This window comes from Solea solea, chromosome 6 (genome assembly GCF_958295425.1).
Source record: "Solea solea chromosome 6, fSolSol10.1, whole genome shotgun sequence".
Lineage (NCBI taxonomy): Eukaryota > Metazoa > Chordata > Actinopteri > Pleuronectiformes > Soleidae > Solea > Solea solea.
Window position 1 is genome coordinate 18194866 of NC_081139.1, and position 14531 is coordinate 18209396.

The following is a 14531-nucleotide window of genomic DNA, read 5'->3' on the forward strand; positions in this document are numbered from 1 at the left end:
AGACCATTTGTCACAGGCGGATCTGTATGAAGCCTAAACAAATTTGTTCCTCCACCTCCTTCATACTGATCACTAGGTCAGGCTCCAGCTGGGTCAATTAACCTGCAGCATCAGCTGTTTAAAAAGCCACATGTGAGTCAGGTAACATTAACAGGTCTGTAGGAAACAATGGAGAAAGTTTCCGTCATTGCTGGTAAGAAAAACTGTTTTTTTTTCCTATGGAGGAATTGATTCTGTTAATTCCAATAACATAATGTGACATTTCACTTCCTAGACATGAAAACCTTTGAGTGTTCATCTCCATCGGAGCTTGACAGGAGGTTCTTTGAGGAACAGAGTTTGATGTCTGCTTTGTCTCTGGAGCAACTCTCCACATCGAGGGTATCAAACGAAATGGTGGCTGATCGATCTGATGCCAAGATGTCGAGCCTGGCTTTCCTCTGCGTGTCATCAGACCTAGTTTCCTCTCCTCAGACAACTTCAATGAATAACTTGAACACCCAAGAAAGAGATGGTTGTCACCTGGCTGTGCCTTTGCAGGGAAAGTCATCCACTCCCTGCGTGCTCCTTCAAAAGCAAAAAAAGTCCACTTTCTTTGACCAGTCATACTGTGATCTCACAGCCTCTCAGATGTCGTGGGATGTGTCTTTGATCAAATCTGAGAGCAACAGCCCCAAACCCTTCACTGAGTCCAGTGCTCTGGAGCCGACATGGAGTCCAAATCCTCAGTCTATGCAACTTTCAGTAGCTGGACTTTCTCCCTAAATGTTTCCCTTTCACACTTTAAATGTGGGGAAAATTTAAAACTTTCTTTTGCACCCATGATGAATCAGTGGATGAAACCCATGACCATATAAAGGTAAGCTGTTCACTTAACAGTTTTAAATATTAATTTTATGCCATGGCAACATTTTGATATAACTTGTTTTTGTTCTTAACAGCATCCATGCAAGGGTGGAGACTTGCAAAGAAAGAAGTATGCTGTCAACAAAATGCTTTTAAAAGATTTAAATACTTAAATAAAAGTGACTTTATACAATAAAATATTTCATGACTAAATACAAAAGTACTCTTACATAGAATATACTTATCTATGTGGAAAAGATTTATTGAAAAGAGAATATAAAAGATTTTCCTTTCAATCAATTCACAACGGAGTGAATTGTGCTTCATTGTCCATGTTGTGCTCCTGCAAAGAGGGGAAAATGCTGTTTAGACAAGTCCTTCAATGCTTATAAGTACTTTTTAACATAAAGTTGTTTTTTTTTAATATTAATACACTCACCTGATTGAGCTTCTTGAACTCCACGACCTGGAAGAAAATGTGTTCCAAGATGTGCTTGGCATCTCGCTGATCTTTATCCAACTTTGGAGTCACACCTAGAATTTCGCCACATTTGCGCACGTAGAATTCAAGATCGTCCTCTGTACCTGTGAACCGAACCAGTCACAAGCACTGCAATTAACAGTTTTTCATTTACTGGTTAATCTACCACACTTTCAACGATTTCGTCCAGAAAATGGTGTAAAATGTTCAGTTTTTCCTAATGTCTTTGGTATATGGAAACAAAGAAACCAGCATATACTGTACTCCCATTTAAAAAGTTGAAATTAGAAGCTTAATCAAGCTTATAACAAGTGACCAGCTCAGTAATTGTTGCAGCTCTACATCCATGAACTGTAACTTTCAAAGTACCAAACTTACATTTATTGGTGAGCTGTGCTAGACGCACTTCCTCAGAAGAGAATGTCTCGTCTAAATCAAACAAGTCCAACATGGGTGGAGGTAAATCACTTAAGGCAGGTGGAAAAACCTAAAAGATGAGGCAAAATATATTTGTGGCTTAAATTTGCATACAACTGTAAATTGTAATGAAGGACTGATCCTTACAGCAGGTTGAAGCTGAGGCAGAGGGGTCTCCAGCTGTGGTGTGATCAGCTGGAGTGGCTCGTCTTTGACATTTAGCTGCTTGTAAGCACTGCAGAAAAGTGTGATTATATGAATTGCTGACACAAATGGCACATTCATTAAGAACCAGTCTGAAACATGAACGCTGGCCCTTAGTGAAAACATGACTTCTACCAAAGACACTGAACATATTTGCCACCTAAAAAGGCTCAAATGTATGCCAGCCTAGTCAACCTCTATAGTATCTGCTGCTTTATTTAGAAAATCTGTGTTCTTAGTTTGTGTGGACACGGGAGATTCTGGGCAGTGTGTCAACTCCTGCATGTTGTGATATAAAATCACAATTTTCCTCTATATGCTTTGGTGTGGGGAGTGAGCGGTTTACAAAAGCTTCAGAAAAGGCTGTCTACTAGTAAAATAAAGTGGCAAACACATTTATAAGATATTCTAGACGTAAGCAGGTGTCGATTCTCAAGCTGGTTCACATACAACCACACATCCATCTGGAATTAATGTTTTTGAAAACCTGCTGAAATAGAGAAACAATGTTGTGAGGTACTTCTGAATTGATATACTTAAATCCTCACCTGATGACTTGGGGTAAAGTGTCAGTGGAGAAATTAAACAAAGACATATCAAAAAGAGAGGTGAAGTCCCTGGGGTTTTCATCTCCCTCTTGTAAACACACTCTGAGCTGTTCTGACAAACACCCGGTGTCTGGCAACATGGTGTAATCTGTAATCTAGAGGAGAAAAGAAGGATATCAGCTAATTACAAAGGGCTTTAAATGATGCCATTGTCCTATCAAGTGTATGTCTATGTCCTCACCTCTGGGTCTTCTGCATCAATCTGGTTCAGCTGTATAGTATCGCTCATGAGCCACTGGAGCACGACATCCTGGAAGACAGACTTTCACTTACAATGCACAGGATGGCAGAATACACTAGTTCAGGTTTTATAAGTGCAGCTGTATGAGACATTGACACTGTGGGTACTGACTGCAACATGAGTCCTGTGCCAAAAACCAGCATGAGACAACATTGTCCTTCTTACATATTAAAGTCAAAATAATGTGTAACATTTAAGAGGCTTTATTGTCAGAAATAACTACAGCTAAGAGTGTTTATACAAGTATATAATTGCTGTTATCACGTGGTGCCATGTTTCTACAGCAGCCCAAACAGTCAAACCACATTTTCGTGACTGGTAGGCGAAGGCGACTGTAGTTGAAAGAGAGGGGTTGTTGGAGTCATCTGTTATAATCTGCAGTCTCACCATTAGATGTCACTAATTGTTACTCACTGGGCCTTTAAATAATTTAATGACAATTGGACTCACCATGATTTTACTGTTCTCCTCTTTGTCTATGTACTGGTCACAGAACATGTGGCAGGAACCCAGCACAACCAGTTTGCCAGCCTCCTTTAAAAGACACAAGACATGTTTCAATATCACCTTTCATTAATATCACAAGTGCTGTGAATGAGAATGAAAGCCTCTTTGAACTTCTGACCTTTCCATGATAGAAGGCCAAGACCGGCCTGTTGAGAGGGAAGCAGACGGAGCCTGTTGATAGAACGGCCACAGCTGGTTTCATCACACCCAGTGTGGCACCATACGGGTACACAAATGTGAGAGCCCTTCACAAAAAACAAAACAAGAAACACTTGTGTTTAAAGCTCCCAAATCTAGCACAAGATTGTACACTTAAATGTAAGTAAAATGATTTACTGTGCATTGTTTCCAATGTTTTCGTCTTCGATGATTCCTGTCACCACTTTGCCAGCAGCTCGGCTGATTTCTCTGGATAAGAGGGAGGTAGAAAAGTGATGTGCAACGGCTTTATAGACATTACAAGTGGGGTACCAGGTATTTTCATTATTGACTAATCTGTTGATTATTTCCTCAATTAATCAAATAGTTTGTTTTCACTAAATGTCTGTTGCTTTGACCAAAAATAAAAAAGATATTCAGTTTTTCTGGTTTCTTTATCAAAAAGAAGCAAAGAAGCAAAACATATATTCATATGTGAGAAGCTGAAAAAAAGCAGACTTTGTTTTAAATTTAAAAAGAACACTCATACAGATTACACTAGAAATTGTTCATTTAATAATTGTTGTTGCGGCCCTTAATATGACTCCAATTACACAGATTCTGTATAATTAAAAACACTGGGGTGAATTGGACATTAAGAGTGAGATAATGCAACAAACCTGTTCAGTACACCATTGGACACCAGTGCCTCTTTGGGATGGAAGTATTTGTAATAAACGTTCCTCACAACAGCATCTGCAGCAGTGATGGAGAGAAAACAGACACCATTAAATAAACAACAACTCTGACTGATAATGATCAGGGAAATTATGTAACTTCAGTCATTTTAATATGCACCATTGTTAACCATTATTCCGAACTCCTCCAGGAGAAAGTTGATGTTTGTGTCGAATTTGTTTTCTCCCCCTTCACCGAGCATGACCAGGATGTTTCCTCCTCCGTCCAGGTATTGCTTCAGTACCTCCAGCTGGGACGACATGAGAAAACACAACAGCGTCAATAACACGCTTGTGAGAGAACTCAGCTGGCAAACTTGTCACGTTTACTTCCACCCATTTGTTAAGTCACAAACACTTGTTAAACAGAGACAAATTCAACAAAACTAAAGTAGAATATTCTTATTGATTAAATTCTGTGGGGAATATGCATGTGTCTGTCTCTTTGTGAGCAATATAACGCAAAAACTAAACAATGGCTATCGATGAGGGAGGGATTTTCTTTTGAAGCAATTGTTATGGAGCGTTGATAGCTCAGTGCTGATGGGTCCTTGGGCAAGACAATTAACCATATTGTTCCTGCTGGCAGCGTGTGAATGGGTATGAAACGTGTGATAGAAAATGCACAGCACATAGATGCACTGTGTGAATGGGTGATTGGCAAAAACTGCGGTTGGGTGCTCATCAAGACTGGAAAAGCGCTACATAAAAACACAGACCATTCACCATTTAAACTTGCAAGATTGGGGAAATCGAACAGTGTTGGTGGAGGTTTGCGCTATCTGGGTGTTTTCTCAAGAAATTATTATGATCTAATAATAATGATTTATTTGTTTTTTTGAAGCCGGGAAAATTATATCCTGTTACACACACAAATACATTATTACCTCTGATGCTGTGAACTTCTCTCTTGGTCCTGCGGTTATCCACAACTTAACTCCCCTCAACTTCTCCACAGACAACTCTTCTTTCATACTGTGGAGCACATTCATTATTTTATATTATATATATTGACTCTCTCAAAACAGGCGCCCAACTCTGGTTCATGTCAAAGCAAACACATGCATGGCAAGCGGTTTTGAACACTTCAGAAATGTACAACTACTAGTTCATGCATACTAGTCACAATGAAATTACAACTAGTCATAATGACGTCACAGATATCAGTAATGCTAATTCCAGATAGTACAACTTGGTGATTAAATATGAATAAAAACGCTTTCTATATACACACGTGAAGTGTTCCAACAGCAGCACTTACTTCTGGATTTTCCACTGAGCCCGAAGTCTCTTCTGCATTGTTTTGTATCCATTGATGGAGGTAAAAAGTTCTCTTTTTGAAGCATTGAAGACCACGAAGTTGTGCGTTTCCCTCTCCATTGTTTATGTCATCAACTCAGTTTATCCAAACAAACAGCTAGAAACAGGTTTGAGCACAGTTATTGACAATACGCGAGTTATTTACTTCATGGTATAACACATTATTGGCATCATATCTGGCTCTGGGACGAGTTATCTCGATTAATTGAACACAGAAATCCCATTAAAGTACAAACAAGTAGCAGCGTAGCTAACAGACCAGTCACATTAGCCGTTAGCTCATAGCTTCCCGTCGTTACCTTACAACAGCGTCCGTTACCAAGTTTTCTCTTTTCTGTCCATTTAACTACAAACAAAGCGATGACACTCGTTTTGTTCTCTTCCACATATGCATATATTAAGTCTTGCAATGTGGACGTTACATTATTTTAATAGCTAGCGTAGCTGAAGTTATCTCAAAAGATCTGCTAAAAGCGATGCATTATGGGACACAGAGTGGTAACCAAGGGCGCTAACACATAGCAACCCCGCAGCGCATGCGTAAGAACAAAAATATGATGCTCAAGTGTTTCCAGTGTGTGAAATTGAGCAGGATTTATTGCTTAAGTGTCTCACGTTACAGCTGATTATTCCTCTCCTCTCTCTTTCCTTCCAAGTGTGCTCAAGAACCTATGCAGCCTTCAGGTATTCCATCCATCTTCTACCGCTTTATCGTCCACATGAGGGTTGCAAGGGGACCTTCAGGCATTATATAATAAAATATAATATATATAATATTATTAGTAATAGCATCAGAACTCAAAAGATGTTTGTCCATTGTGGGCTACTGTAAAAACAGGTAATAAAATGGTGGCCTTCATGGAGAAGACCCGGCTTATGGTGTAAATTTAAAAGGCTTTTGCTGGGCTAATGCAAAATAAAAATTACACTTAAAACAAAATTACCCTCTGGCTTCATTATAGACCATAATCTGTCCATTTGGGCACATTTTTCCTCTTGAGCTGGCCATCATTTTGGCTGTGGCAATTTTCCAAAGTCTCTCTCTTGACAAATTTTGGAATTCAAATTTAATTTTTTAAATAAATCAATCACTGTGATGTTGATTTTTTTCTGCATAAATCTCTTAAACAATTTCAGCCCTGTTCAAAACTACCAAAGGCTCAATCATTTTAAGGTTTTTAACCCTTTAAATGCCAGTTTGATTACTTAATGTCACCGTTATTTATTAGTTATTTTTTTCCATATAATTTCTTCATTTAAAAAAAATATATATTAGGGTTAAAATCCTGATAATTATCCAATATTTGATAGTTTTGATTAAGACTGAAGTTGATCAAAAGATTGAAAAAAGAAGCAGATATTTTTGTCCTTTATGACTTAGAAGGGTATACATTAATTTTGATGCTACACAAAACATAAATGCATCAAAGTCAATTATTTGGTTCACCTTTGACATATTCACATTCACCCAACATTTGTAATGTTGAGTGGATGGAATAGAACTATAGAATAGAACTATGTTGTGTGGCTGGGGGATTTATTTTATATTTTTAGTAAGTAAAATTATTTCAATTTCTGCCAAAAAAGTGCATATTGAAGCCAAATGGTCTGTGAACTTCCATCATCGGACATCAAAGAAACACCTTTAATGTAAAATGTGACATGATGAAAGGAGCATGATCCATCATTCAATAGGAATGTCTGTCTGTCCATCCAACTTTTATCCACATAACCATCCAACGGATCACTTAACAGGCCCTTAAACTTGGTAGGTGACTGAGGGCACCAGAAGGGGATATAGGGAAAACAAATGAATTGTCTGGAGGGAGACATAAAAGAAAAGCGTCTTTGTGCTTCATTTACACATCAATACAATTCATGTTTATGGGAAAACAAAGACAGACCTTATTCAAATTGTGTTTTTTAAGTCCAATCTGACATCAGAACTAAATGCTGCAGTTTGCCTCAAAACCTGACTTCCACAGGAGGAAGAGCAGGTTAACATATAAAAACAATTACCACAACCTTCAACATCTCTCTATTACAACTTAGGACATAATGTTAATCAGAAGTCATCAAAATATAGTAAAGTAAAATAACCAAAGAGTTAACAACCTCTAATAATCGCTTTACAGAAAAATTAAAACTCAGGAAAATTTTCCAAAAAGGTTCCAAAAGGTACAAATCATGTTGCACATCAAACACAGGACTGAGATGTGTACCCGTACATTGTTACAGATGTGGCCAGTCTTGAGAAGCTGACCCAGGATCAAGAGTGAGACCTGGAACGAGATCTAGAGCGGGACCTGGAAGGAGACTCGGAGCACTGACGCTCTGTGGCATCGGGAGACCTTGAGGAGTGTTTTTTGTTTCTGCTCTCCGATCGGGAACGCGAGCGGCTTCGAGACTTCTTACCGGAGGATTTATCTTTAGAACGACTCCAGGATTTGTGCTCAGCTTTGGATCTGCTCTTGGAACGAGACTTGCAATTGTTTGAGTGAGAGTGGGACTTTTTGCTCTTGGTGGGACTATGTGATTTGTGGGTGCGGAAGCGGGACTTCTCTGGAGATTTGGAGTGGCTGGACTTCCTCTTTGATCTCGAGTGAGACTTCCGCCCCGACCTGGAGTGAGACCTGCGCTTGCTGCGAGACTGAGAACTGAAAAAGAAAAAAAAGAAAACAACTGTGACTTTAGCTTCATTTACCCTGCAGGTGATGTTGGCTTATCAGAAAATTCAATTTTCCGAGTGTCCTGACTTTAAATCACAACTGTAATTTAAGAGCGTGGTCTCTACGACTCAACCACTTACAAAACACATGATGTCAGTTTTATTATGTTCATAATTTTTCAAAAAAAATAGACAATAAAGTAAGGCTGGACTTCAGGTTGCAAAACATCAGAATAACACAGGCCAAATTGTGATTCTTGAGGCTTCAACATGGGTGATGTCACAACTGGTTGCCACTTGGCATTGACACACAATCAGTGCTGCAGATGCAGATGCATGCTCTCTCAAAAAACATGGCTGCCAGATGAGAAGTCAGGAAAAACCTCTCACCAAATAAAATTTACATCTTCTCAAGTCGTGTTCGACATCATTAGACTCATTAGATTTAGCAAAACCCACATTCCAAAAAACGTTTGTGTAAAACAGAAAAAACTGCATAATGCAATGACACATTTTCGCCCATAAAAAGTCCAGTGTACATCTCTGTAACGATTTATTTCATTTTCAGGTCAGTGCAGGACTTCAGTACTAGACTTACCATGAGCGCGACCTGGAACGGCTGTGAGAACTCCTGCTTCTTCGGCTTCGGCTGTGAGAGCGCCGTCTGCTGTGAGACCTGTGGGTTGAACAACAATAAAAACATGACGAAAAAACATGGGGACAGATGCAAAACCTTCAATTACTTTATTCTTCATTTACCTGGATCTACTGCCAGAATGAGAACGCCTGCGCCGAGGTTTGTCTACCACCAGACGGATCTTCCTCCCATTGATATCAGTGCCATCGAGCTTCTCTAAAGCTCGCTTCATGTCTGAACGGGATCTAAATTCAATGACGCCCTCATTGGCGCGGCCTTTATGAGCATCAGCATAAGTTACTTCACCTGCTTGCCGCATGAAATCCTGTGGAGGAACAAATATGTAAATTATTGTGTCACACTTTCCTCAGTTAATTTTTCAATAGAGAGAAATTGCATCTTTGTTTTTTTTTTTTCAAATATCAGTGTTCCTCTCTTTAAACAACCTCTGGATACTTTGTGGTTTGTATTGCATTGTAATATAATGAATCTTTCAATTTCCAGTTAAAATAACATCTTTAGATGGAGCATTTTAATTATTGAATTTAAAAGAAGACTGAGGTTAAAGCGTTGACTTTCATCTTTAATTCTAGTGTATTAATCCTCAGCAGATGTATACTGTATGCATATATAACTAGACGAATAATGGGACACATACATTTGTGCTGTTCAGTACTGGGTGATCAGCTCAGTTACAGAATCCACATTGATTTGGATCACAACACAATCATATAAAATCATCTTCTATTGCACATAATTCAGTTCTGTGTACTACTGACTCCTATCTGACATCAGTAGAGACAGATATATGCCTCTGCAGCCAGCACTATAAAAACACACAAAAACAAACAAAACTCCTTCCTTCCTGCTATGGATGTACATTTAGGTCAACAAGCAAATGTATATTATGGTTCAAAAACACACTTTGTACTATTGCCTCTCTCAGTGTCGTTTCAATCCAGACCATCTTTCACCTTGAGGTCCTGCCAGCTGCACCTGCTGGACAGGTTCTCCACAATGAGGCGGTATTCAGTGCGAACAGGAGGCCCATACTTGTCCCTGCCCGAGCGATTCCAGCTGCTGTTGCCACCATCTTAAAAGAAGACAGAAAGATTCTAATTTGATTTCAATTTGCCGAGTTCTGAAGAGGTGAGGATTACCGAACTGGCATAAACAATCTATATAACCACCACAGAGAGCCTCCTTACTGAGAGACCAGGCAGTTAATGGATGGTTTTTAGTCGTACATATCCTTTGGACCTAAAGTCCTGTTGCTTTTCCCAAAGACTCAAGCACAATTTTCCCATCCTTTAAGTTTAGATGTATGTGTTAAATTACATGCATACAATTAAATTGCAATTAATTCTCCGAACATCTCTTGTAAATTATTTGTTTGCTAATTAGAAATATTATTAGCTATTACAGATATAGCTGTGAATCAGTCACTGCATTACGCACAATTTTGCTCTTGTCACGATTGATATCGTGATCTGGGTCGTGATAGTTTGCTGTCTTTAAAAAGGTTAAAGGGTCCCTATATGGACATTTTGGGAAACATTAGCTATGTAGGAAATCTTATTTTTTTAAATTAAGCTTGCAAAATAAATGTGCTTTAAACAACTACAACAAAAGCAGCACCCTACGCCCTGGATTAAAAATCACACAATTACAGATCAGATGACACCTAACTATATGTATCAGCGTTTTTTTTCTGAAGCACAATAATAAATCCTGCGACCATATTAGCTGCATAGATTTAAATTGTGATGTATACTAGTTATGAAACTAAACGTGGAGCTTCTGTCTACATTTGAAAGGATTTACCATTTAATATGAGAGTTTTTTTTGGTTCTAGTTGGTGCCAGTCATTGCAGAGAACCCTCGAGAAGAAGCTGCATTAAAATGAGCTTTTCTGTTCTCGTTCAGAGTAGCAGTAAAGTGTCATTTAAACTTGGGTGTTTAGAGCTCTGGTACCTGACGTCACGCAATCCCATCATGCAACACTGAGAACCAAATAAACAACGCCATTTTGTCAGGAAGCGACACTGATCAAAGCCATAGACTCCAGAGGATAAATAACTGGCAGCATACACTGGGCAATATGTCACACAACCCGTTTCTTCATCCTGAAAATGGAGGATAGTTCTCTGGAGTGGGAGGAGGGAAAGTTTATCAGATAGCTAAAGATGTTGGGTTACTGCAGGTCTGGATTAAAGTCCACCTTAGCTGTTTCCACACTTGTGAAAAGGGCATGACGGCAATTTAAGGGTCAGTTATATTCAATCTGTCAAGTTCTGTGACATATTGCTTAAATACTTAAAATGCACAGTGAACACTGGCGTCTTAAAACTGGCACTGACAACGTTTATTTTTGCAGAAGTAAACAAAGTGAGTCACGTGATATCCGGAGCTCTATGGTAAGAAAACATCTCCCAATTTGAATTGGAACATTAGGACTTCCTCTTTTTGCACACTATAAATTTGTAAAGTAATAACACAAAGAACACACCTACCAAACAACTCTTTGTCTTACTACAGAGTACATGGGAGCCAAATCAGAGGCTGACATGTGTGCTGCTGGCCTGGTCCTCTGCATTATGTCTTGCAACAGTAAGACCAACAGGAGTCCTCACCATCACCCTGGTCTATTGGAAAAGGATGCTGTCATCATGGCTTCCGGTTATGTCAACCAATGGTCAAATGGCAAAGGTCACACACACATTGTAAGGGGAAAGTCCAGGTCAAACGGGTCAGGCAGTCATCTTTACCCTCATCGGACTCGGACTCAGCCCGCAGTGGACTCTTTCAAATTAAAACATCAAGCACTTTGTTAATGTTGACTTTGAACTGAATACATTGTCAAAAGTCTTACTTTTTCTTATTTGTGGGCTTAACATATATCTCTTTCATTGTAGTAAAGGGATAGTTACGTTGTTTCTTTTTAAGTGTGGTTGTATAAGGTACTGACACATACATAATCAAAGCTGACTTAGCTAGGTGTGCCATGCCAGCCCAAGTCAACAATATCTTAAGAAGATGTTTGCTGCTTTATCGCACCATTAAGACTGCCTTTTCTGGCTGGAAACAGAAGTTGTGTTGTTTAGCGCACTGCTCATCCCCCCCCCCCCCCATATAGTCCATATGATATCAAGACTTAAGCAGACATAAATTGTAAAAGGTTAGTCTTTTGTTAAGTTGCGAAAATCAGTTTTTCCTTGTGTCCCTGCTGGCAGTTCTGTTGTCAGTGTCAGCCAGTGTCCAACCTATTTCTTGACGCATGGAGCATGTGCGGCACAGTCAGTACTGACTTGGTGATCGTACCTCATACAACCACACTTCAAAAATCCTCAACTATCCCTGAAAAGCTTTTGTTTCTTGTTGCCGTCAGACACTGTGTCCACTCCACTAGATGCTGTGGACATTATTCTTTTGTCAAATAATGACTTAAAACTGTGACTACTGAAGGCAGGATTCTTTTACCCACCGCCTTAGTTAGGCAGGACTTATCACACGACACGTTTTCATTTATTTTGTATAGCAAGTGGGTGAAAGTGAACTTGGTCTACAGAGACTGATTAGAGCCCTCAAAACTGACATGTAAAGACTTAGATGTGCTAAACTTACTGCGTCCCCCAGAGCCAAATCCATCTCTCCTCGGTCCACGGGCATGTTCAATGACGACTCGCTCCCCACACAGCTCCTTCCCATTCAGTTCATACACAGCATCGTCAGCATCTCGTATGTCCTCAAACTCCACAAAGCCATACCTGTGGGGGATCAGTGAGCAGGATTCAAAGCACTGGACTGACCATTACTTCCATAAAGACACTGATGATACACTGACGATAATCACGTCTATTAGAATGTCTACTAGATTAACAGAAAATATTCTGGGAATCTAATCTTTCAGACTTCCAGCAGATATTAAGAGTTGGAAGTTCACTAGGGCTACAACGATGACTAAATTAAATGTCAACTATTTTGATCATCGATTATTCGGTTTTTTACATAATAAAACAAGCGTTTGTGATTTTTCAGCTTCTTAGATGTGAATATTTTCTGGTTGCTCTGCTTTTTAAGACATTTGAGAACATCATCATTTCGAGATTTGGGAAACACTGATAAACATTTAAACATTTTCTGACAATTTATGGACCAAACAAATACTCGATTAATTGAGCAAATAATCGACAGATGAATCATTGTGCAAATAATCATCAGTTTCAGCTCTAAAGTTCACTATGGTTTATTGAAAGTTGCTGGGTGGGGGACATTAGAGGTCCTCGGTGTAAAAATACACTAAAGGGAACAACTGTGTTATATGTCTCAGTGTAAAGCCTGCCCTATGACAGCTGAGAAATGTATTCTTTTAATAGTATATGATATTTTGCTTCACTGTCATTTCTTTTTTAAACATTGGTCTTACCAATTGGTCTTACAATAACACAAAATACAAAAAGAAAAACAGGGAATTTAGCTGAGGTCGACTTTAGCTTTGGTCTTTACCTACAGCTTTGAATGTTAGCTAATTAGAAAAATCTGACAGTTTTACATTACTTAAGGTAGCAGTGTTTTATTAAATGAAATAAAAACAAGAAGCTGACACCAACACCTGTCCCATGTATCAGGACTAACAGTAAGTCACACGCTAACCACTTTGTGGCGGATGACAACGTGAATCTTACCCATTTTTCAGGTCGATCTCTAATAATTTTCCATAACCGCTGAAAAATCTTTGCATGTCCTTCTCTCGGACATGATAGCTGAGCTTTCCGATATAAACCCGTGGCATCTCCAATAACCTGTGACTGACAATTACTACAAATTAAAATTCAACTTGTGTTCAGGCCACAGCCCGAGGAACAACAGGGGGTTACTGGGTTCCGGTGCCGTGCCTTTCAAAATAAAACCATATTGCCAAATCCCGCGTGAGAAACAAAATATATTACTTATTTATTGAATGTTATTTACATTAATTAAGCAACACTTATCGTCTGCCTATGGTCTAATCTGCTTGGGGGTTATAAGGCCATAACGAAATAAACTGAATTATAAAATAAAACATAAGTAAATAAATAAATGAGGAAAAAATTAAAGACAAAAAACATTAGTTCATTCCTCTTGAATGAATGATCATTGTATTAATTTTCAGTGTCAATGACAGATTTGACAAAAATATAATTTATAACATAAAACATATTTAACATATTTGATTCATTCATTTAATCATTTAAGGCCCAGTGTGTAAAATGACTTAATATCTAAGTGTACAGTCACCTGATTGGCACACAAAGTGACACCAGATTTACTGTATGCTGTAAATCTGGTGGCCTTCATTCTGCACAACCGCAGAATGAGCCTGTTATATTTATATCAGGAGCCAGGTCCCATTTTGGACCACTGTGTGGGGTTTTGAGTTTTGATGCCAAGTGAAATTTTACACCGCTTCACCATTAAACCTTGAAAACTTGATATATGGTCTTTGCTCTCACAATGCAGCTGTGGTGGACATGTACAGAAAGAGTTAAACTTTGGTGTACTCCATCTACAAATTTGTAACACACTCTTAGAAATTGCATATTTCTTTTTAAAACTGGAAAAAAGTGCGTACAATTTGGCTGTGGCTTCAAGAATACTTAATAAATACTTAACAATGTGGAGGTATGTGATATTGACATACAGTCATTCAAATGAAAGGTAAGCAATAAGGACTATCACACTGTCCTG

The 14531-nt window shown here is 38.8% G+C and overlaps 2 protein-coding genes across 2 annotated transcripts; both read right to left on the reverse strand.

Annotated features, from left to right (window-relative positions):
• Positions 1 to 1084: 1084 nt before the first annotated feature.
• ift52 (intraflagellar transport 52 homolog (Chlamydomonas)) lies at positions 1085 to 6004 on the reverse strand. The gene is made up of 14 exons (XM_058631976.1): positions 5799 to 6004; positions 5441 to 5596; positions 5067 to 5154; positions 4301 to 4430; positions 4123 to 4198; positions 3641 to 3712; positions 3423 to 3549; positions 3248 to 3331; positions 2738 to 2806; positions 2497 to 2651; positions 1892 to 1979; positions 1706 to 1814; positions 1286 to 1431; positions 1085 to 1189 (listed from the first exon to the last, which is right to left on the reverse strand). Exons 2-14 carry the CDS (start codon positions 5557 to 5559, stop codon positions 1148 to 1150), a joined length of 1305 nt encoding a protein of 434 aa, XP_058487959.1. The 5' UTR covers positions 5560 to 5596; positions 5799 to 6004; the 3' UTR covers positions 1085 to 1147.
• Positions 6005 to 7130: 1126 nt separating this feature from the next.
• On the reverse strand, positions 7131 to 13658 carry LOC131461012 (serine/arginine-rich splicing factor 6-like). The gene is made up of 6 exons (XM_058631977.1): positions 13490 to 13658; positions 12429 to 12571; positions 9779 to 9897; positions 8927 to 9129; positions 8766 to 8843; positions 7131 to 8156 (listed from the first exon to the last, which is right to left on the reverse strand). The coding sequence occupies exons 1-6, from the start codon at positions 13594 to 13596 to the stop codon at positions 7769 to 7771; spliced, it is 1038 nt and encodes a 345-aa protein (XP_058487960.1). The 5' UTR covers positions 13597 to 13658; the 3' UTR covers positions 7131 to 7768.
• Positions 13659 to 14531: the final 873 nt, after the last annotated feature.

Coding starts and splice junctions, on each gene's coding strand:
- ift52 (XM_058631976.1), bottom strand. CDS start 5,559: ATGGAGAGGGAAACGCACAACTTCGTGGTCTTCAATGCTTCAAAAAGA. Junction 5,155..5,440: donor GCTCAGTGGAAAATCCAGAA/GTAAGTGCTGCT, acceptor TGTGCTCCACAG/TATGAAAGAAGAGTTGTCTG. Junction 1,980..2,496: donor ACTTTACCCCAAGTCATCAG/GTGAGGATTTAA, acceptor ACTTTTCTGCAG/TGCTTACAAGCAGCTAAATG.
- LOC131461012 (XM_058631977.1), bottom strand. CDS start 13,596: ATGCCACGGGTTTATATCGGAAAGCTCAGCTATCATGTCCGAGAGAAG. Junction 9,898..12,428: donor ATTTGGCTCTGGGGGACGCA/GTAAGTTTAGCA, acceptor TCTTCTTTTAAG/ATGGTGGCAACAGCAGCTGG. Junction 8,844..8,926: donor CATTCTGGCAGTAGATCCAG/GTAAATGAAGAA, acceptor TTCAACCCACAG/GTCTCACAGCAGACGGCGCT.